General features: G+C 35.2%; 2 protein-coding genes across 11 annotated transcripts in view; one reads left to right on the forward strand and one right to left on the reverse strand.

The window, feature by feature from the left end:
• KLHL32 (kelch like family member 32) overlaps positions 1-8331 on the forward strand; it is a 224608-nt gene extending 216277 nt beyond the window's left edge. For all 6 annotated transcript variants that reach the window (XM_054490891.2, XM_054490892.2, XM_063666440.1 and 3 more), the window contains one exon: positions 4311-8331. In XM_054490891.2, the coding sequence (XP_054346866.1) occupies positions 4311-4472 (162 nt within the window). In that variant the 3' untranslated portion in view covers positions 4473-8331. The remainder of the gene's footprint in view (positions 1-4310) is intronic.
• MMS22L (MMS22 like, DNA repair protein) overlaps positions 7320-22984 on the reverse strand; it is a 145081-nt gene continuing 129416 nt past the window's right edge. For all 5 annotated transcript variants that reach the window (XM_054490885.2, XM_054490886.2, XM_063666438.1 and 2 more), the window contains 3 exons: positions 16978-17074; positions 15065-15232; positions 7320-12037 (listed from right to left, as the gene is read on the reverse strand). In XM_054490885.2, the coding sequence (XP_054346860.2) occupies positions 11956-12037; positions 15065-15232; positions 16978-17074 (347 nt within the window). In that variant the 3' untranslated portion in view covers positions 7320-11955. The remainder of the gene's footprint in view (positions 12038-15064; positions 15233-16977; positions 17075-22984) is intronic.

The following is a 22984-nucleotide window of genomic DNA, read 5'->3' on the forward strand; positions in this document are numbered from 1 at the left end:
GAGACCAGAGTGCTGCCATAGTGCACCCTTTTTCCACATCTCATATTTTGTTAACAGTTGTGAATGTTAGCTTGTAAGACATAGAAACTTAAATAAAAAAAACTTCGTAGTCACATAATTTGTTTTTTGTCACCAAAGAATTTTTCTGTAAATTATCACTAATCATATACACTAATTAATTGCTAATGACATTTGGCTGTTTTCAAACAAATCTATCCACAAGAAATGAAGAGGTAAACAAGTACATATTTTAAACCACTGAGGATATTTGAGAGTATCCTCAGGATTATGGTGATTATCAAAGGGGATTCAATTATTTTTTAAGTCAATACCTGTATTAGTGGAATAAGTTTCACCTCTGAGATTGTACAATAATATATTCTAATATATTTGCTTTTAAATAAAAGTCAGCATGATGGATATTTCTGTGTTCCAGTAGCCATTTTGATGAACAGAATCAATCCTTTGGCAAATACTGTGTTTATTCCTTTGGCTAGCACACTGGTCCTACAAAGCACAGACAAATTTGTTAATCTTTTTTTTTTTTTTTTTCCCCTGAGAGTGTCTTGCTCTGTCGCCCAGGCTGGAGTGCAGTGGCGCAATCTTGGCTTACTGCAACTTCTGCCTCCTGGGTTCAAGTCATTCTCCTGCCTCAGCCTCCTGAGTAACTGGGATTTCAGGCGTGCGCCACCATGCCCAGCTAATTTTTTGTATTTTTTAGTAGAGATGGGGTTTCACCATGCTGGCCAGGCTGGTCTCAAACTCCTGAACCACCCGCCTCCGCCTCCCAAAGTGCTGGGATTACAGGTGTGAGCCACTGCACCTGGCCGATTTGTTATTAAGAGCCTTTACTATTAATAGGTAATAAGTATCCCTATAAGCATATGGATTATCACTTAAAGAGATGTTTGAAATAGAGGTATTCATGGATAGTGACATGTATCTTTCATTTTAGTTAATGACAGCTGGTTATAGGCTATATTATCATTCATTCTGAACTAAAGCTCCATTTTTTTATGTTATGGATGACTATAGAACAATTTGTTTCAATACACTAACAGTAATAAATTGATGGTTGGAGAGAATAGCTACATGTTCAAAAGTAGGCCACTTCTTTACTACTTAAAGAACATCCAATAGAGGCAAGATGATGGGAGACTGGAATAGTATTTATGAGAAAATGCTTAACAGTGGAAATTCCTAAGTATGTCAGTAGGTTGAGAAGTACAGAAGCATGGTGGGGAAAAATCATATGCATACTAAAAATATAAAGGTTTAAATTTTTTGTGTCATCAATCACAAATCTATATAATATTTGATCCAAGATTAATCCACAAATCATTAATCCAAGAGCATGGCTGATTAATGGAAGTCATACTTAAATAGTTCTGAGATTGTTCTATTAACATTTGGAAGTACTAATTTTTTTTTGCCCTTGAAAGTACCAGCCAATAACTTCTCATTGAACTGTCCCTTCTGGACCCTAATCCAAGCTCATTTAACTGTGATTTGTAGGATTCAACCACAGTGGGATGAAGCATGTCCAATGTTGAAAAAGCATACTTTATTTCCTGCTACTACTCTGATTTAGCACAGACTATTTATCCATCAGAACAACAACCCAAACAGGAGAAAAGCAGAGATACTCTTAGATTGAGATTTGGACTCGTTAGTAATAAACACTCATGGAAAATACTGGAAATAGATTACTGATGAAAATGAAGGTGTTCTTGTTTATTTAGTGGATGTGTAAACTAATGTCTATCACAGAGGTTTGACTCTAATCTTGTGTGCCATAGATGACAAGTGGCACATAAAAGAGCAGCTGTGTAAGTGTGCAAGTGATTAGTCTGTGTTTCTAGATCACCTCTACTGTTCTCTTCATTTACTATTATTTCTTTTTGGCTGGAGGATACAGTGCCAGCTTGGCACCACATTCTCCCAAACGCCTTCTTTCAGCCAGTTTACAGGGGAGTGTTTTGGAGAAAAACTGCCAATGCTTCCTTTTCCCTTCTCAGATTAAATACATTACATCTGCTTAACATATGCAGTCTCTGTTGGCCCAGGAAACCAGACAAAAGCTCTCTGGATGATTATCTCATTAGTATTTTGCCTTCTAAAAATGTTTTCAGTCAGGAGGGAGGGCACAAAATCCTTGCTCTTTCTGGGTTGCATCTTGAGCTCAAATACTGGCTCCACCACTTGCCGTGTGATCCTGAGAAAGTCACTTAATTTTTTCTGGTATCAATTTTCTTCTCTGTAAATTGAAGACAATACTTAACCTTATAGAGTTGTGGTAAATACTAAATGACCTCTGATTTACTTTTTGTATTTAATGAAATACTAGCCAAAACCCCACCGGGGTTTTCCCTTTTCTCATGGGGCGAAGTAGTGATACTTGTCAAACTGATCTTGAAAGATTCTCTAGGAAAGTAAATGAGTAAGAATAATCAAGAAAATTTTGAAAATAAATGAGGAGTCTTGCCTTACTTAGTCAAAAACGTGACACTGAAAGAAAATACATCAATTAACAAAAGAACAGAGAAAACGTTTGTATTTAGTATATGAGTTATTTTAAATTAGTAGTGACAGGGTATATTGTTCAATAAAGAGATTGGGACATCTAATCTCCACTTAAGTTTGTTCTTTCTTTTATTCTAGGACTTAGTAATTTCCTCCTTTGTGAAACATGGATTCCCAAATTTCAAGGGCCCATTTCCTGTAAAATAATGCGTTATTGCAGTTAAAGTCTTTTTTTTTTTTTTTTTCTCCAGACGGAGTATCACTCTGTCGCCCATGCTGGAGTGCAGTGGTGCGATCTTGGCCCACTGCAAGCTCTGCCTCCCAGGTTCAAGCCATTCTCCTGCCTCAGCCTCCCGAGTAGCTGGGACTATAGGCACCCGCCACCACGCCTGGCTTTTTTTTGTATTTTTAGTAGAGACAGGGTTTCACCATGTTAGCCAGGATGGTCTCGATCTCCCGGACTCGTGATCCACCCACCTCGGACTCCCGAAGTCCTGAGATTACAGGCATGAGCCACCGCGCCCAGCCTATTGCAGTTAAAGTCTTAAGATTTATCCACACAGGTGATAGATGAAGGCATGAGAGTGGACTAGATCATTAAAGACGGGTACTAAGAGGTCTGTGATTGAAATATTGGGAAACACCTACGTCCAGGATGCAGATGAAGGAAAAGGGAGTCAAGGTGGACTGCAATATGACAATGTCAATAACAAACTTTCATTTTTTTAAAACACTAAATCCAAGGGAGGCAAATGTTTAAATAGTTAGAGAAAAGTCAAATGAAAAGGGATTAAGATGATAACTGCAGACTTGAAAGAGCCTAATAGGTTTGACAAATGGGGTGAGAGCAGCTCTCCTGAAGAAAGAATTTTCCTGCTTCGAAGATTCAGCCAGGTTCAGTTAGGAGACAGCAGGCACTGACTAACAAAGAGGCTGTGCTATATAAGAAGAGAGAGGCCAGGCACAGTGGCTTACACTTATAATCCCAGCACTTCGGGAGGCTGAGATGGAAGGATTGCTTGAGCCCAGGAGTTTGAGACCAGCCTGTGCAACATGGCGAGAGCCCATCACTACAAAAAATTTACAAATTAGCTAGGCATGGTGGTGTGCACCTGTGGTCCTGGCCACTCAGGAGGGTGAGGCAGGAGGGCTGCTTGAGCCCAAGAGATCAAGGCTACAGTGAGCACCACTGCACTCCAGCCTAGGTGACAGAGCAAGACCCTGTCTCAAACAAACAAACAAAGAAACAAAAAACTCCAGCATGAACAGGAAAGAACTGGGGAAATACTTCCAGAATCGACTGAATGAATTTTGAATTTGCTACTAAGCTGTGTTATATTCCACAACCTGCCAGACACTGAGCTAGATGTCATCAATTTTCACAACAAAGCTGCAAGGTCTTGTTTTCTTCATTTCACAGATGAGGATGTTTAAGCCAACATTATGTCAGACTACCTACTAACTAGTTTGGACAAGTTATTTAATTTGTCTAAGGCAGTTTTCTTAAATGAAGATAATGCTACCTACCTCATAATTGTTCTGAAGATTAAATGCTTATAAATATACATGTATGTATATATGTACATCCAAAAACATACTAACATAGTGTAGCATTTAGTAGGAGCTTAATAAATATTTCTGGTACCATCCAAGCAAGAAAAAGAATTCCTAAGATATGGTGATGGTGGCATAACTGAATTTAAGTTCAGAATTTCTTTTATGTGTACATAGCTTTATTTTGAGCAGTCATCTTTGATATACAAGCTTCTTCTCTTCCTCTTTTGTAGGTACTGGATGTAAGCAGAGAAGGCAAAGAAGAAGTATTCTATGGGCCTACACTCCCTTTTGCTTCCAATGGAATAGCAGCATGCTTCCTTCCAGCTCCATATTTTACATGCCCTAACCTTCAAACTCTTCAAGTGCCTCATCACAGGATTGGCACCATCTGAAAAGCCAGTGCCATCATGAACAGGAGGAAAACATAGCCCTGACTGTTGGATACTGGGCATGAAAAGACTCAGTGCTCAACGCTTCCTTGTCTTGCTTTATAGGTCTTATATTCAGATAAATTTAAGCAAAAAATGAACAATTTTCTAAAATACACCCTTCTCAGTGTATGTCAACATGTAATATGTATGACTTTTATTGTGGTATGGCTTAGTGCCAATTTAAGGTACATTGTGTTCCATGGGTCTTTAGAGCATTCTTTGTACACTTTTTCTAATCAGCACTGTCTTAAGACAACATAACACTGTTAGTAAGGCAATTTATTGGACACAATGGCATTGATGATCTTAAAAATATATATATATTCTGTACTTAATCCCTTTATTATTTAAAGCTGGGCTTGTAATTTTTCTTTTTAAAATTTAACATTATGCAGCCCTGCTCAGTAGAGACTCAGCATTATGACATCATAAATTTTTAAATGCCATATTTTATTCAAGGTGATACGAATAATAGACATACACTGGAACAGCAGTTGAAATACCCAGATTTTTCACCTTGGTTACTCTGACCTTGGGTCAGAACCTAACTTTACAGTGCTTCAGTTTTCCCACCTTTTAAGGAGGATAATTACTGATTTCCATGTTAATTTAAAAGAACATTATGAAGATTAGGCGAACACTTTGAAATACTTTGCCCAAGAAAAAGAAAAATGTTACTGAAGTTATAAGGTATTTTACTGTCTTTAGAACCTTGTAATTGAACAGGGAGATTATTTTTGAAGTTTAAAAATTACTAGATAGAATTTAGAAACATGTTATGGAATAAATGATTCTAAAAAGCATGTGAAAGAGACACACAATTAGGAAATAGGGAGTTTATCAAAATCTAAACTTGTACAGATATCCAAACTTGCCTCAAGTAACTCTCAGATGTCTCATTTAAAATCATTTAGTGAAAAATGACATTTAAAGCTAAAAAATAATTTTTAGTTGTACTAATTATGGTACCATAAAGTGCTTTGACATAAATTTGAACCTAGAATTGGCAGTTCTAATAAAAGTTTTTCCACTTTGTTAAAGGTTATGTCAATCTTGAGTGCTTGTGGAATTCTTCACCACCAATACATATTTTATTACTATCAATCACTTTTAATAATGCATAGGAATTCTTTTTTAGACTAGTTTTTGGGTTTGCTTTGTCTATAACAAAAAATAAATACAACAACTTAATAACCACATTTGAAAACAAATTTAATAAGTATAATGTGAGTTTTTCTTTTTTCCTAACTTCCTCAGGACCTAGGTCACCTTTATTAAAAGGAAGAATTCACTCTTTTTCCCTTGGCAATTTAATCATTCAGCAATCCCTCTCTTAAAGGAAATTGTTATTTTATTCATGTAACCATTTTTTTGTAATCAAAAAAGTGAGTAAAAACGATCTTTTTGTCTTACATACAGAATTCACTAACTTCATAATCGTTATACATAAAACATTGAAAAAATATATGGCTTCTGGTTATTCAGATTTAAAGGGCAGGAAAGGGGATTATGGAGAAGGAAAACAGGTAAATTTTAAAAAGAATAGGAATTTAGTATAGACAAACCTTAAGAGTATTTGGACAGTTCTGAACAGTGAAAAATTGATATTGACAATTGATATTTAGAATGAAGACAGCTTCTTTAAATGGTTTAAGCCATCTAAACTAAATTTTAAAAATGCCTTACCAAGGCAGGAGAATGAACTCCAGTATTTCAGAAAACTTTTCTACAAGGACTTAAGTATTCAGCTATATTAATTTTTCTACTTGGGACATGAATTTTCTCTCTAGCAGTTTTACCTAGTAAAACTATTAAAATCTATTTGTATTCCCAGGCCCTGCATCCAATCAATGAAAGGGAAAAGCTCTAAAAATAAGCTTACCCAACTAATAATGGAAAGGTAGCCTGAAACTACCCTTATTTCTGTATATATTTCTAACAATTCATATAAAACAAATCAGCATATATTAAACCCCTCCTAAGTGATCCTTATAATGTAATATTCATTAATATTATGGAACTGAACTCAGAATTTTAAAAAGTTTTACCAGGTTCGGACACATCCTTTACAGCTATAGCCAAGAGCAGTATAAAAACATAACGTCTCTTCCCTAAAAGGGAAAAAACCTAGATAACTTATAATTAGATCCTTTTATTCAAGGTTATCAATAATAGAAATAAGAATTCTATTAAACTATGGTCATATGAGCCAAATTTCACTGAAACTATTCAAATATACATTTTCGATTTAAGTGAACTACACTATAGTAATTCATCTTCCATTTCCATTTTTACTCTTCAAAATTAAAGGCTATATTGTATTTGTAATGTAAATATTATACTAATGTGAATTTCTATAGGAAGGTCATCAGACTTGCAAACATTTAAATATCACTTCAATATTTTACTTTAAAAGAGAAAACAAAACACAGTACCAAACAGATGATAACAGATATTCTTGGTGTTAAAGGAAAAGCCAGCAAAGATGTGAATTTCTAAAATAATCTGTACAATGCAATAACACTTCTTAGATCCTTAATAACAAAATAGCAATTAGATAATGATTAGGGTACTTTTCACACTTTTTCCTTCATATTTTCTTCACACTTTAACCACATGTACATCAAACTCTTTCAGCTACCACAGCATCTGAAAACCTAACTTTCCACAGTTTTACCACAAAGTATAAAAACATCAGTAATAAGATAGAAATTATTCCTTCTGATAACATGGCTCATTTTTACTTTAGCTTCCAAATAGTGAATCTGTTATAAAAAGGAAGTTTTCAACAATCAAGGGCACAATGTAAGTTAAAGATATACTTTTATTATTATATATAATTTTTATCATATGCACAAATAACTCATAAATATGTATATAAAACTAAAATGTCCACAATTTTTCTAAAAGCACAATTCACAAATGCAATGAATTGGATAGCCATTGGCACATCAAAAATTTTAATAAGTATAAACTGGTCAATTCCAACCATTTGGTAATTTACAATGCAGGTTATCACAGTATCAAAATATACATATCTTATTAAATTTATGAAGAATATGCTATGTTGCTAGCTTCCCAAACCAACTGTTTCTAACCAAATAAAGCATATTATTTATATTGGCATACTATACTCTTGCCTGACAAGGCAATATTTTTAACTCTAAGAGGGGTAGGTAAAAGATCAGTTTTTTGGAAAATAAAAGATTTATATAAAAAGTCTGGATAAAAAAGCAGTGGTTTAGTACAGATGATTCAACTTTTGGTGAGGTTTCTGTATCTATTTACCTTTTAGACATGGGGAGACATGAGTGCTATGATAACATACGGTTTGGGGAAGGCAGATTTCTAAAGGCTTTTCCTAACTGTAGAAGCTTGTCAAATTTTTATATAACATATAATTTTTAACTGTCAAAGATTCTGTGAAAGTACACGGAAACAGGTCCGTGTAATTATTTAAGAACAAGGTAGTTTAAAAAATGTGTTGTAAAGCATGGAAGAAAATAATAATAGGTAATGAAAACCCACAAACATCTGACTCACAAATATTTTCTTATACAGATGCTGAGGTAGAAAAAGTCAAATATGCTTAAGAAGAAAACATACGAAGGATAGGTAAAGATATACAAGTTTTAAACTATGAAATTCCTCTAATGCAAATGAACTCAATACTGAATGACTTTTCCACAGTCCTCCATGCTTCCTTCCTCGCCATGGAAACGTTCTAATTAAATTGAAATTTAAATCATAACCAAATCCAAATGCCTAATAAAGTCTTTTCATTACTCTGTTGTCCTTCAATTGTCTTTTATACTCTATCTGGTATCTTATAGATATTATTTGACTGGAATACTCATGTATCCAAATGTATATTTTAATTTTCTTCCTATTTAAGTGTCTTCAATTTCTATAGGAAAGAGGTCCTATACAGTTTCCACACTGTAAACTGAATGAGGCTGAGTGTAGGATGAACATGGCAATCAGAGAAAGCTGCTAATGAGCCTCTTGTTCGGAAAGAGATAAGCTTGAAGATAAAAGGTACAGTCAGGTGGCAGAAAGTCTCCAGACTGAAGGGTTTGAACATCACCTTATAAACCAATGGTAAGTTATGGGAAGTCCTTGAGCAGAAAAGTAACAAGAGGAAAACAGTATTTTAGGAATACACATTTCAGAACATAAGCTGTAGGAGAGGAAACCAGAGGTAAGGAAATAAGTAGTGCCCAACAGAAAAAACAACAAACCAGTGGGTGCAAGGCAATGCAAAAAGATAAAAAGAAGCCTAAGATCCTGTAATGGTAATCAACTGAAAGTGGGAGAAACATGAAGAACCTAAAATGCCTCTGACATTTCAAGGCTAAATAACTTAGGACAATAGTATATTCCCTGGGTTGAAAATGAAAGCAGGAGGTAGTCTGAAATAGCAAGTGACATGGGTAGCTTGACATGTTGCCTTGAGATTTCAGGAGACTCCAACTACAGAGGTTTAGAGATAAATTAGCACTAGGTGGCTCACGCCTGTAATCCCAGCACTTTGGGAGGCCGAGGCGGGCGGATCACGAGGTCAGGAGATTGAGACCATCCTGGCTAACATGGTGAAACCCCGTCTCTACTAAAAATACAAAAAAAATTAGCCGGGCGTGGTGGTGGGCACCTGTAGTCCCAGCTACTCGGGAGGCTGAGGCAGGAGAATGGCATGAACCCGGGAGGCAGAGCTTGCAGTGAGCCGATATCGTGCCACTGCACTCCAGCCTGGGCGACAGAGCAAGACTCCGCCTCAAAACAAAACAAAACAAAAAAAAAAAAAAAGAGGGAGAAAAGCTGGAGTTATCAGTTCACCACTAACAGAATGTTGAGACAAAGCAGATGAAGGGTCATATCTTACGACTGGGGACAGGAAAGAAGACCATGAAGGTGCTCTCAAGATACAGTGGTCATTTTTGGTCTGGGGATTGGTTCCAGAATCCCCTGTGCATACCATAATCTGCACTTACTCAAGTCCTGCAGTTAACCCTGAGGAACCTGCCTATACAAAAAGTTGGTCCTCCATATACTCAGATTTTGCATCCCACAAATACTGTATTTTAGATCCACATATAAGTGGACCTGCACAGTTTAAACTTGTGTTGTTCAAGGGTCAACTGTATATGTAGGAAGGAGCAGTACCATTGTGGAAATGATGGGAAGATAAAAGAAAATACAATTGTCACAGAGAGGACAAAGAACATGAGAAAGGAGAACAAACTCAGATTGACCAAAAGAGAATGGCTTATATTACACTGGTAGAAGCAGCAGCCTCAGAAATTACAGGGTATTTAGGGAAAGTGGCTATTAAAGAAGCAGGTATAAGGGACTCCAAGTCTGGGAATGAAAGAGGGCAAGATTGTAGTACTAACTGAAGGATCAGTGAAGATTTTTTAAAAAAAGGAACTCAGCTATAAATTTTCTTCTTTCTTCAATTTAAAAAAAAGCTTTAAAAAATTACTTATACATAAATACAAAACATATAACACACACAAATTGTTACAGACTTTGCTGTTACCATTCTTAAGTATGAATTTTAGTTATTCTTAGTATCTACAGATATATGTCCTAAAGCATGATTCAGTAGCAGCTTTTCCTATCCTTTAAACGTTTCATACTCTAAGGAGCAAGATTCTCAAAGATATCTTTATCAATCTCCTTTGGGAAAAAAAAAACCCACATATATATACACACACACACACATATACACATAAATAACCTCTTTAAAGGCATCACCTTAAATAGATAAAACTCCTTAGTGACTGCTGGAACTTTCCAAGCCATACATTATTTGTTTAGTAAGTCACTATCATGATGAAAAGAAATTCAGTGTTATGAAGTCTATTAAGCAGCCTTAAGCTTTCATTTATTCTCTTTGATGAAGTTGATTTGAGAGAAGGACCATTTATATGTTATGAAAATAACAGATACTTCTTTGGATTTCACAGATTACAATTAAGAGAACGCTATTAGCCACAGAATGCTGATTGCAAAGTATTTCATTTTTAAAGATACTCCTTGAGCCAGAGAAGGGTTGAAATGTTTTCTTGAAGAAGAGTAGAACCATGATAAAGACTATAATCCCAAGAAGGAAACAAAGTACTTCAAAGTTAGAAAACATGATGTAAGAAAACATTGGAAAGTGGGATCATTCATCTGGGACATATCATTAGAGAAAGATAAAATTGAGAGGTGTTCCTTGCCTTAATTGTGCACGAGTAATAAACTAATCATGTCTGTACATTTCCCAACAGAATTTGGGCCGCCAAATATTTTCACGTACATTATCCCATTGATTCTCACAATAACATTGTCAAATAGTAAAGGGATTCTTCTTTTCTTCTCCATGAAGAAACTAGACTGAGAAAGGTTACGTAACTAGCTCAAGATCATAAAGCAAAGCTGAGTTTGAGACCCAGGTGGGTTCCCAAAACTAGGACTGGAGCTCTTTCAACCAAATGCTCAATAGGAAAAGGAGTCAAGGACAAGCTCCAACTGGTAAAACAATCTGGATGAGGTAAGAGTTCAAAAGTTGAGAAACAATGTTGTTAAAGGAAACTAAACAGGTTTCTTGGATAAAATGCTAGGTTATAAGAAGCTCTGGCTAAAGAGCAAGAAGATAGATCAGCTGACTTCTCAGATCACTACTATTATTACTTTTCTAGAATATTTTTATTTATTCTCCTCTTAAAGTCTCCTTTATTTCCTCCTCCTGATATGATTTTTTTTTTAATGACAATTCCAAAAGAAAGGATGAATAAAGAAAAAATTTGGCAACTCTTGGAACCTAAATAAAACCCTGTTGGCATGTTTACATTTCTTTTTGGATATCAGCTGTATAATCCTTTAGCCAGATTCAGTCTCATTCCTAACACAGTTAAGTGTGCTTTGTAAGGGTTTTCTTTGGTAACTTGCCTCACACATATAAAAAATAAAAACAAATATACAGTCACATTTCCCAACACCTTTCCCCCACCAAAAACACAGTATAGGGTATCCAGGTACTTTGAAAAAGTATCATTTTAAAACATAACTATTATTGTAAAAATAAAAAATAAACATTACAAATCAGTCACAAGGCAGGGAGGCAGAAGTCATATTACAACAAAAAGTCTATGGATGAAGTATCTGCTTAATACTTATACACAGAAAACACTCTCAGAAAAAGTTTCTTTAATTTAGTTTAAAATTTCATCAAGGTAGAATGCAGTTTTGTAAAAAGTTCCAAGGATCCTATTACATAGTTGCTAATTAACCTTCAGTTCCTTATTTATACATTTTTTACTTACAGATATAAAAGGAAAAAAATCCTAGAAATTATTTTAAACAGAACATTATACAATCAATTAAAAGTAGGAATTGGAGTGGAACAATGTGGCTTTAGATACTGATAATTAATAGACAGGATGAATCACAAAATATATTAAGTATTATCATTTTCCAGTCTCTGCATCTCATCTTGTGCCATGTGTCCAAGGTGAGACAAAAGTTTGCTATAGGCTTCCCTGTTTAAGAAAAAAGAAAAGAAAGCAAATATATTTATTAACATTTTCATTATTTTTCATTTAAGTATTTACAAATTAAGTCTGCCCATCATCCATCCATCCATCTATCCAGCCATCCGTCCAGCAGGCTTAGCACAACACTTCTTAAAAAGTAATGCTTTATATCTATTGTGAGTAAACCTAGATGTTAAGATGTATCAAGTATGATTTTTATATATAAAATGTGTGCTAAAAATGACATGTAAAAGTTCATTAACCTTCTGAAATATTATAATGCTCACAGGTAAAAAAATACGTTCATGGAATATTATTTAAGGACAATGATGGTATGATTACAATGGGAAGACTTGTATCACAAACATAAGTATTAAAACAAAAATTCTGTAACCATAAAATAGACCTGTGTAGCAATTTCAGTATATATCCCATTTTCTTCTTTTAACTTCTTATAAGTAACAAAGTTTGAAAATAAAATATTGTTTCTCCTCCTACATTCTCTAGTACTTCCCTGTATTTGGGAAGTGTTTTAGATGATTTATTGTGCCCAGTAGTTATCTCACTAGTCTAAATACCTGTTCTATTCAGAATCTTTAGAACCAAACTTCTTATGGACCTGCATAACCACACAAGGTAGTAGGCCAGAATATTTGTTTTAACAACATACTGCATTAGGGTGGTTCACACACAGCCTCTCTAGTTTTTTCACTCAAATTTGAAGACTGCTCAGAGAAGCCAGATGTGAGACATGTCTGTGCATGAGCTTGTTTTGTGACATGACAATAAACACCATTTCTTCAAGCTACAATTTGAAGTGATTCAATCTTCTCTCTTTAGAAAACCATAGGAGGCTAGCCAAGTCACTATACAGAAGAAAGGAGATGTTCCATTCTGGCATACAAAAGCTTTACAAGGATGATCTCTCCAGTCTGCACCCCCTGCCTTTTATATGGTTTTCATTTACTGTATCGAAAAAATGGATTCCATTAGTTAGCTAAAGCTATAATCAACATAGTCACATCTTCAAGAAAGATCTCATGTATGATATTGTTTAATAAAAAATTTTCGTCTAAAAATTGGAATATGCATATTCATTAGAGTGTGTATTTGTACAGATATATACACAGACACACACGCATATGATTATACTCATGCACTGCATTAACAACATTTTGGTCAATGATGGGCTGCATTTTGGTCAATGATGGATCCCATTAAGATTATAATGGTACTGAAAAATTCCTAATGCCTGGTGATGTTGTAGCCATTGTAATGTCTTAGTGTAATGCCTTACTCGTGTTGTTTGTGGTGATGCAGGAGTAAACAAACCTATTGTACTATCAGTCATATAAAAGTCTAGCACACACAACTATACACAGTATATAATACTTGATAATAAAGAATCATGTTACTGGTTTATGTATTTACTATACTTTACTTTTTATTGTTAGAGTGTACTCCTCTTTATACTTATAAAAATAAAAGTTAACCATAAAACAGACTCAGGCAGGTCCTTCAGGAGGTATTCCAGAAGAAGGCTTCCTTATTGTAGGAGACAACAGCCCCATGTGCGTTACTGACCCTGAAGACCTTCCAGTGAAATAAGATGTAGAGGTGGAAGACAGTGATGTCGATCATCCTGACCCTATGTAGGCTCAGGCTAATGCGTGTGTGTCTTCATTTTTTACAAAATAGTTTAAAAATAAAAAATAATTTAAAAATAGAAAAAAGCTTATTCAAGAATATAAAGAAAGAAAATATTTTTGTACAGCTATACAATGTGTGTGTTAAGCTAAGTATTTTTACAAGAGTAAAAAAGTTAAAAAAAGAAAAAGTTTAAAAGGTAAAAAAGTTAGAGTAAGCTAAGGTTAATGTATTATTGAAAAACTAAAAATTTTAGAAATAACTTTAATGTACTCTAAATGTATTATGTTTATAAAGTCTACTACAACAGTGTACAGTAATGGCCTAGGCCTTCACATTTATCACCACTCACTCACCGACTCACCCAGAGCAACTACCAGTCCTGCAAACTCCACTCATGGTAAGTGCCCTATATAGGTGTACCATTTTAAAATCTTTGCTACCATATAATTACTGTACCTTTTCTATGTTTTCATATATTTAGATACACAAACACTTACCATCATGTTACAACGGTCTATAGTATTCAGTACAGTAACATGTTATACAAGTTTGTAGCCTAGGAGCAATAGGCCACATCACATTGCCTAGGTGTGTGGTATAGGCTATTCCATCTAGGTTTGTGTAAATATACTCTATTTGATGTTCATAAATGATGAAATCGCCTAACTACACATTTCTTAGAAACTATCCCTGTCGTTAAGCAACACATAACTGTATTTTGATTCTTTAATAACCTTTAGGACACAAAAATTCCACTGTGAGTACTGACTACTCTAAAACAATTGCTTTAAGAAATAAATATAGGCTTATTCCCACAATGTTGAGACTCTAAATAGTCCAGCACTATTTTCAGTTGAGTTATGAGCCTATTAAAAAAAAGTCTTATTTCCTACTTTTGACCAAAACCTATACTGTCTAATTGGGTCACTTATTCACTAGATACACATGATACAGTTGACTAAATAAATCAAGCATCCCTCAAACGGTTATGATTTGCCACCATAAATTTTATTAAAAAATAAGACATTCAAGGCTATATTAAAAAATAAGACATTCAAGGCTATAAAGTCCACTTCCCAATGAGGAACACTGAAACGCGTTTTGAGCAACAGCAGCACTGCTGAAATATACAGCTTTCTAAAGCGGTCACTTTGAAAGGAAAAACATGCAAATGTATGTATTGATTTTGCTAAGTCTGCTGACGAGCCATGCTACTTCTATTCACACTTTGTAAAACTGATAACAATCACAGTACTAAAACATTTTTCATCTCAAAAGAACATACCCAAATTTTGGGGAATAAGAAAATAAATCATTTCTATAAAATGAAATACAGATTTTATAATCACTGCCCCCCCAATGTAATTAAATTATCAAACATACCTTTGTGCTATATTCCTGCCAAGGCCCCATTTCTGCTCTGAATCCTTCAGAGACTGAGTGAGGGTAGAAATCAAGCGGATGACAACCTGCTGGTCCAATGTTGCTACTGTTTCTAAAATGCTGTAAACCTGATAATAGTACCTCATACCATAATCCTGGATAAACTGCCTGAAAGTAAAACAGGTTTATTTAGGATTATTCCTGGGGCAATTCCTTGTGCTGGTATCTACGTGGCAATCAACTATGAACTGAACATAACAAAGATCATTTCATAAAAGATTACTGTAAGAATCTGGATGCAACATGAAAACTATTTAAAACACTTTAAAATAAAGAAGTGGCTTATTTAAGTTGAGCCACGACCAGAGTGAAAGCACTGTGGGGAGGAGCGGGGAAGGGAAGAGTTGGAAGCTTGGGAGGGAGAAGAAGGGGTAAAAATCTAATCCCAGGACTTTTTTGCAATATTCTACATATTGAAATCTGAGTGGAAAGGATATGGCAGACAGTAAGAGAAAAAAGTCAGATTTCCTAGTTACTTTTTAGTTCTTTGTAGCTCTATATAAGTCAAACAATATTTTTATGAGGAAAGCAAGTTAGTCCTAATATATTTTTATGTTCCTTAACTGAACAAAAGACTTTAGACCCATAGAAGGTCTTTATAAATAAAAATTCTATATTTTAGCCTTAAAACCTCTACCCTCCACTACCAATCAACAAAATGAAAAGCCACCTTGCTTAGTAAATTATAGATAACATTCAATCTTTGATCATAGAAAATCCTTTTCTCCCCTCCTAGGGCTTCACAATTTTCACAAATCCATTGTTACTGACTGATCACAATTTAAATAAACTATAAACACTTGACAGGCACTAATTATGTGATGAGAAAAATGGAGGTATCAAAGATCCAACAGAGAATGAAGGAAACGAACACAAATTATTTATCATGGTAGTGGTAAGGCAGAGATAGGAATAATAAAGGTGAACTGGAAGAAATCTTCAGAAAGAAATACAAAAACGTACTGCCCTAACAGCACAAGACTCTAAAGGGAACAAGACAGGGAAGAAAAAGAAAATATGCCTCAAGTTGCACTGTTATTCTTATGAACAACAGATCTACTTCTATAAAGTCCATGCTTCACAAATTAAACATAACGGAGCTTTCTGAAGCTACATTTAGTATATTAAAGCAAGTCAGAAAAGCAGTGACTGTACTTCTACAACGGATCCAGTGGAACATGTTTAGCAAGGTCTGAAGGCCTGTGTACCTGTCATCATGACTCACATTTCCCACTTTACTCTCTCAAACCCAGTCTAGGACCACGTAATGACATTTCAGTCAATGACAGATAGCATGTACAATGGTAGTTCAGTACAATAAGATTAAAATACTGCATTTTTACTGTACCTTTTCTATGTTTGGATACATTTAGATACACAAATATTTACCACTGTGTTACAACTGCCTACAGTATTCAGTGCAGACATGTTATACTGATTTGCAGCCTAGGACCATTAGGCAATACCATATAGCCTAGGTGCAGAGTGGGCTATAGCACCTAGGTTTGTATAAGTACACTCTATTTGATGGTCACACAATGATGAAACTGGCTAACTATACATTTCTCAGAACTTATCCCTATCGTTAAGAGACACATGACTGTTCATGCAAGATTCTTCCTCACTAAATTCACAGGTAATTTTAAGTCCCCTCACTTATCTTTTTCACTGGCACTTTTATCTTTCAATAAAACATCACAATGTAACAAAACTACTGCCAAAAATACAATAATTGAAATACTATAAACAAGTAGTAACACATTATGTTTTGGATAATTAGTTATTTAAAAAACATGTTGGCTGTCAAATGGCTGGCAATAGTCTCCTTGCCAGTTGGCATATTTTCCAGTTACCTAAACACAGAAGTCAGCTGGGCGGAAGGTTCTTCTTCTGACCCCACTTGGCAGGCTTTTACCATGTATTGCAGGTTCTCTGTGGCCAGCCTTTTAACTAGAAGGAAAAATTACAGCATTACGCACTGTGTTTGAATTGACCATCTGGATCCTCATTTTTATGAACACTCTTGATTTAGAAAAATATGTTGTTTTCTTAAAGTATGTACATCCTTTTTCTATTTTTCAAAATGAAATAGTTCTAAGTTTTTGTTTTATTCTAAAGTATACCTATCTTCCATTTTAAGAAAATACAAAAGTTTAAAAGTCTACTTTTTAGTCTGAAATGATACATGAAGACCTATTTTTCTCTTAGAAAGGTGCCCATATTCAAAAACATTACACCATCCTAATCCTACAAACAGTAACATACTGACAAAAGAAAGCCTTTAAAAATTCAGCTGATTTACAGACAGGCAGATTGATTTTTTAAAAATTCATAAGCATATTCCTCCCACCCCCTCACAAACATGTAAGTAGCAAACTAGATACCATGAACAATTTCTTTTCACTTAAAATTAGCCAAATATGTATGCAAAAATGTTGTTTGTGATGCTATCTTCCTTTCAAAGGATAACAAAGTATAAAAAGAATACTTACATTCTTTAAATATTTAACCAAATCCTTTAAAATTGTGTGCTTGTACACAAAAATAATGCAAAAATACCAAGAAAGGATGTAGAAAACCCAATATGTTCTGAATGCTACTAAATTCTTATGTTGTTTTTGACACATTAAATATAAGAAACCAGAGAAAAAAGTGCTTTTTCCAAGAATAAAAAAAAGTTCAGAAACTGTAACCCTAAATTATAAAAGGAGCACAAAATATATGATGAACATGAACTTAATGAACATTAGGTAGTAGAGAATGTTTTCCATGGGATGAGGCTCGCAGCTAAGGAACATACAGCATCCCTTGCCTTTTACTTGAAAACTTTTTACAACTTTTTAAAATAACTTCTCATTTTAGATGCAGTTTATTTTTTCTTTAACTGAACTACCTTTTTTTTTTTTTAAAAAAAAAAAAAATGAGTATTTTCTTTTTTTTTTTTGTAAGAGGCAGAGTCCTGCTCTGTCACCCAGGCTAGAGAAGTGGTGTGATGATAGCTCACTCTAACTTCCATCTCCTGGGCTCAAGCAATCCTCCCATCTCAGCCTCTCAAGTAACTAGGACTACAGGTGCGTGCCACCATGCCTGGCTAATTTTTAAAAAAATATTTTTGTAGAGATGGAGGTCTCACTATGTTGCCCAGGCTGGCCTCGAACTCCTAGTCTCAAGTGATCCTCCCACCTTGGCCTCCCAAAGCACTGAGATTACATGTGTGAGCCACCACACCCGGCCTTTTTATTTGTTAAAATTTAAGACCTTTATTGTCATATAATTCACATACTATATAGTTTACCCATTTAAAGTATACTGTTCGATGGCTTTTAGTATATTCAGAGTTGTACAACCATCATCACAATTTTATAATATTTTCAGTATCTTGAAAAGAAATTCCACACTCTTTAGCTATCCTGATTCCTTCTAAACAATCCCTAACCTACTTTCTGTCTCTACAGATCTTTTTTTTTTTTTTGAGACAGACTCTCCCTCTGTTGCCCAGGCTGGAGTGCAGTGGCACGATCTCAGCTCATTGCAACCTCTGCCTCCCGGGTTCAAGCAATTCTCCTGCCTCAGCCTCCCGAGTAACTGGGATTACAAGTGCATGCCACCACGCCCGGCTAATTTTGTATTTTTAGAAGAGACGTGGTTTCACCATATTGGCCAGGCAGGTCTCGAACTCCTGACCTCAAGTGATCCAACTGCCTCAGCCTCCCAAAGTGCTGGAATTACAGGCATAAGCCACCATGCCTAGACCTGTCTCTATAGATTTAACTATTCTGGATATTTCATATAAATGAAATAATATGTGACTTTTGTGACTGGCTTCTTTCACTGAGAACAATGTTTTCAAGATTCATCAATGTTATAGCATGTTTCAGTACTTCATGCTTTTTTATAGCTAAACAATATTCCATTGTATAAATGTATCAAAATTTTTAAATTGATCCATCAAATGATAAGTATTCTACTTTTTGGCTATAATAAACAATACTGCTATAAAAATTAATTCACAAGTTTCTGTGTGGACATATGTGTTCATTTCTCTTAAATATATATATATCTAGGGGTGAAATTGCTGGGTCATACAGTAACTGCATACTTAACCGCTTGAGGAACTACCAGACTATTATCCAAGGTAGCAACATGATTTTACATTCCCAACGGCATTAAATGAGAGTTCCAATTTCTCCATATCTTCCCCAATCTTTTTCATTATCTGACTCCCTCATTATAGCCAACCTTGTGGGTAGGAAGTGATATCTCAGGGTAGTTTTGATATGCATTTCCCTGGTGACTAATGATGCTGAACACCTTTTCTGGTGCTTATTGGCCATTTGTTTATTTTCTTTGTAGAAATGTCTACTCAGATTCATTGCCAATTTTTAAATTCAGTTATTTGTCCACTTATTCTTAAGAATTATTTATACATCATAGATGCATACTCCTTATCATCACATATAATTTACAAGTATTTTTTCCCATTTTGTGGGTTGTCTTTTCACTTTCTTAACAGTGTCCTTTGAAACACAAAGGCTCCTAATTCTTGATGAAGTCCAATTTATCTCTTCTTTTGTGGTTCATGCTTTTAGTGCCATAGCTAAGAATCTGTTGCCAAATCCAAGGTCATGAAGATTTTATTCCTATATTTTCTTCTATGACTTTTACAATTTTAGCTCTGACACTTAGGTCTATGATTCATTTTAGGTTAGTTTTCGTATGTGGTATGAAAAAAGGGTTCAACTTCATTCTTTCACATGTGGGTATTTGACCTAGCAAAATTTGTTAAAAAGACTACTTTTCCTTCATTAAATTGTCTTGGCACTCTTGTCAACAAACAAAAAAACCCCAGTTGATCATAAACATGGGTTTATCTCTGAACGCTTAATTCTATTCTATTGACCTACATATCTATCTTTATGCCACTATCACATTGTCTTGATTACTGTTGCTTTGTAACATGTTTTGAAATCAGGAAGTATGCATTTTCCAGCTTTCTTCTTCTTTTTCCAAGATTGATTTGGCTATTCTGGGTCCCCTGTAATTCCATATAAATTAGTAATTCATATGGAGCTATTAGAATAGTCACTTAAGCTTTCTGTGGTTGCTGTTTGCATAACTATCTTTTCCCATCCTTTTACTTTCAATCTATTTATATCTGTGAATCTATAGTGTTTCCTGTAAATACCATACAGGTAGATCTTGTTTTTTTAAGAATCCATTGTGATCATCTCTGCCTTTTCATTGGACTGGTCAATCCTTTCACATGGTATTATTACTGATATAGTTTGATTTACATCAGCAATTTTACTTTTTGTTTTCTTAATGACTCATGTTTGTTTCTTTAATCTCCTTTACTGTTTTCTTACTACATTATGTGAATATTTTTTAACGTAGTCTTTCAAATTTTTAAATTATTATTATTATACTTTAAGTTCTGGGGTACATGTGCACAACGTGCAGGTTTGTTACATATGTATACATGTGCCATGTTGGTTTGCTGCACCCATTAACTTGTCATTTACATTAGGCATTTCTCCTAATGCTCTCCCTCCTCCAGTCCCCCACCTCCTGACAGGCCCCAGTGTGTGATGTTCCCCTCCCTGTGTCCATGTGTACTCATTGTTCAACTCCCACTTATGAGTGAGAACATGTGGTGTTTGGTTTTCTCTTCTTGTGTTAGTTTGCTGAGAATGATGGTTTCCAGTTTCATCCATGTCCCTGCAAAGGACACGAACTCATCCTTTTTTATGGCTGCATAGTATTCCATGGTGTATATATGCCACATTTTCTTTATTCAGTCTATCATTGATGGACATTTGGGTTGGTTCCAAGTATTGATGTCTTCACAATAGACTTTGCTATTGTGAACAGTGCTGCAATAAACATATGTGTGCATGTGTCTTTTTAGTAGAATGATTTATAATCCTTTGGGTATATACCCAGTAATGAGATTGTTGGGTCAAATGGTATTTCTAGTTCTAGATCCTTGAGGAATTGCCACACTGTCTTCCACAATGATTGAATTAATTCACACTCCCACCAACAGTGTAAAAGTGTTCCTATTTCCCCACATCCTCTCCAGCATCTGTTGTTTCCTGACTTTTTAATGATCGCCATTCTAACAGGTGTGAGATGGTATCTCATTGTGGTTTTGATTTGCATTTCTCTAATGACCAGTGATGATGAGCATTTTTTCGCAAGTTTTTTGGCTGCATAAATGTCTTCTTTTGAGAAATGTCTGTTCATATCCTTCGCCCATTTTTTGACGGGGTTGTATGTTTCTTGTAAATTTGTTTAAGTTCTTTGTAGATTCTGGATATTAGCCCTTTGTCAGATGGATTGCAAAAATTTTCTCTCATTCTGTAGGTTGCCTGTTCACTCTGCTGATAGTTTCTTTTGCTATGCAGAAGCTCTTTAGTTTAATTAGATCCCATTTATATATTTTGGCTTTTGTTGCCATTGCTTTTGGTGTTTTAGTCATGAAGTCTTTGCCCATCCCCATGTCCTGAATGATATTGCCTAGATTTTATTCTAGGGTTTTTATGGTTTTAGGTCTTACATTTAAGTCTTTAATCCATCTTGAGTTAATTTTTGTGTAAGGTGTAAGGAATGGATCCAGTTTCAGTTTTCTGAATATGGCTAGCCAGTTTTCCCAGTACCATTTATTAAAGAGGGAGTCCTTTCCCCATTGCTTGTGTCAGGTTTGTCAAAGACCAGATGGTTGTAGATGTGTGACGTTATTTCTGAGGCCTCTGCTCTGTTCCATTGGTCTAGATATCTGTGTTGGTACCAGTACCATGCTGTTTTGATTACTGTAGCCTTCTAGTGTCGTTTGAAGTCAGGTAGCATGACAAAGTAGCTTCCTGCTTTGTTCTTTTTGCTTAGGATTATCTCGGCTATGCACACTTTTTTTTGGTTCCATATGAAATTTAAAAGTTTTTTTCCAATTCTGTGAAGAAAGTCAGTGGTAGCTTGATGGGAATAGCACTGAATCTGCACTTTGGGGTGTATGGCCATTTTCACAATATTGATTCCTCCTATTCATGAGTATGGAATGTTCTTCCATTTGTTTGTGTCCTCTTTTATTTTTTTGAGCAGTGGTTTGTAGTTCTCCTTGAAGAGGTCCTTCACATCCCTTGTAAGTTGGATGCCTAGGTATTTTATTCTCTCTGTAGCAATTGTGAATGGGAGTTCACTCATGATTTGGCTCTCTCTCTGTCTGTTATTGGTGTATAGGAATGCTTGTGATTTTTGCACATTGATTTTGTATCCTGAGACTTTGCTGAAGTGGCTTATCAGCTTAAGGAGATTTTGGACTGAGACGATGGGGTTTCCTAAATATACAGTCATGTCATCTGCAAAGACAATTTGACTTCCTCTTTTCCTAACTGAATACGCTTTATTGCTTTCTCTTGCCTGACTGCCCCGGCCGGAACTTCCAATACTATGTTGAAGCGGAGTGATGAGAGAGGGTATCCTTGTCTTGTGCCGGTTTTCAAAGGGAATGCTTCCAGTTTTTGTCCATTCAGTACGATATTGGCTGTGGGTCTCTCATAAATAGCTCTTATTATTTTGAGACACGTTCCATCAATACCTAGTTTATTGAGAGTTTTTAGCATGAAGTACTGTTGAATTTTGTCAAAGGCCTTTTCTGCATCTATTGAGATAATCATGTGCTTTTTGTCATTGGTTCTGTTTATGTGATGGATTATGTTTATTGATTTGCATATGTTGAACCAGGCTTGCATCCCAGGGATGAAGCCAACTTGATCGTGGTGGATAAGCTTTTTGATGTGCTGCCGGATTCGGTTTGCCAGTATTTTATTGAGAATTTTTTGCATTGATGTTCATCAGGGATAT

Source organism: Pongo pygmaeus, chromosome 5 (genome assembly GCF_028885625.2).
Source record: "Pongo pygmaeus isolate AG05252 chromosome 5, NHGRI_mPonPyg2-v2.0_pri, whole genome shotgun sequence".
Taxonomy (NCBI): domain Eukaryota; kingdom Metazoa; phylum Chordata; class Mammalia; order Primates; family Hominidae; genus Pongo; species Pongo pygmaeus.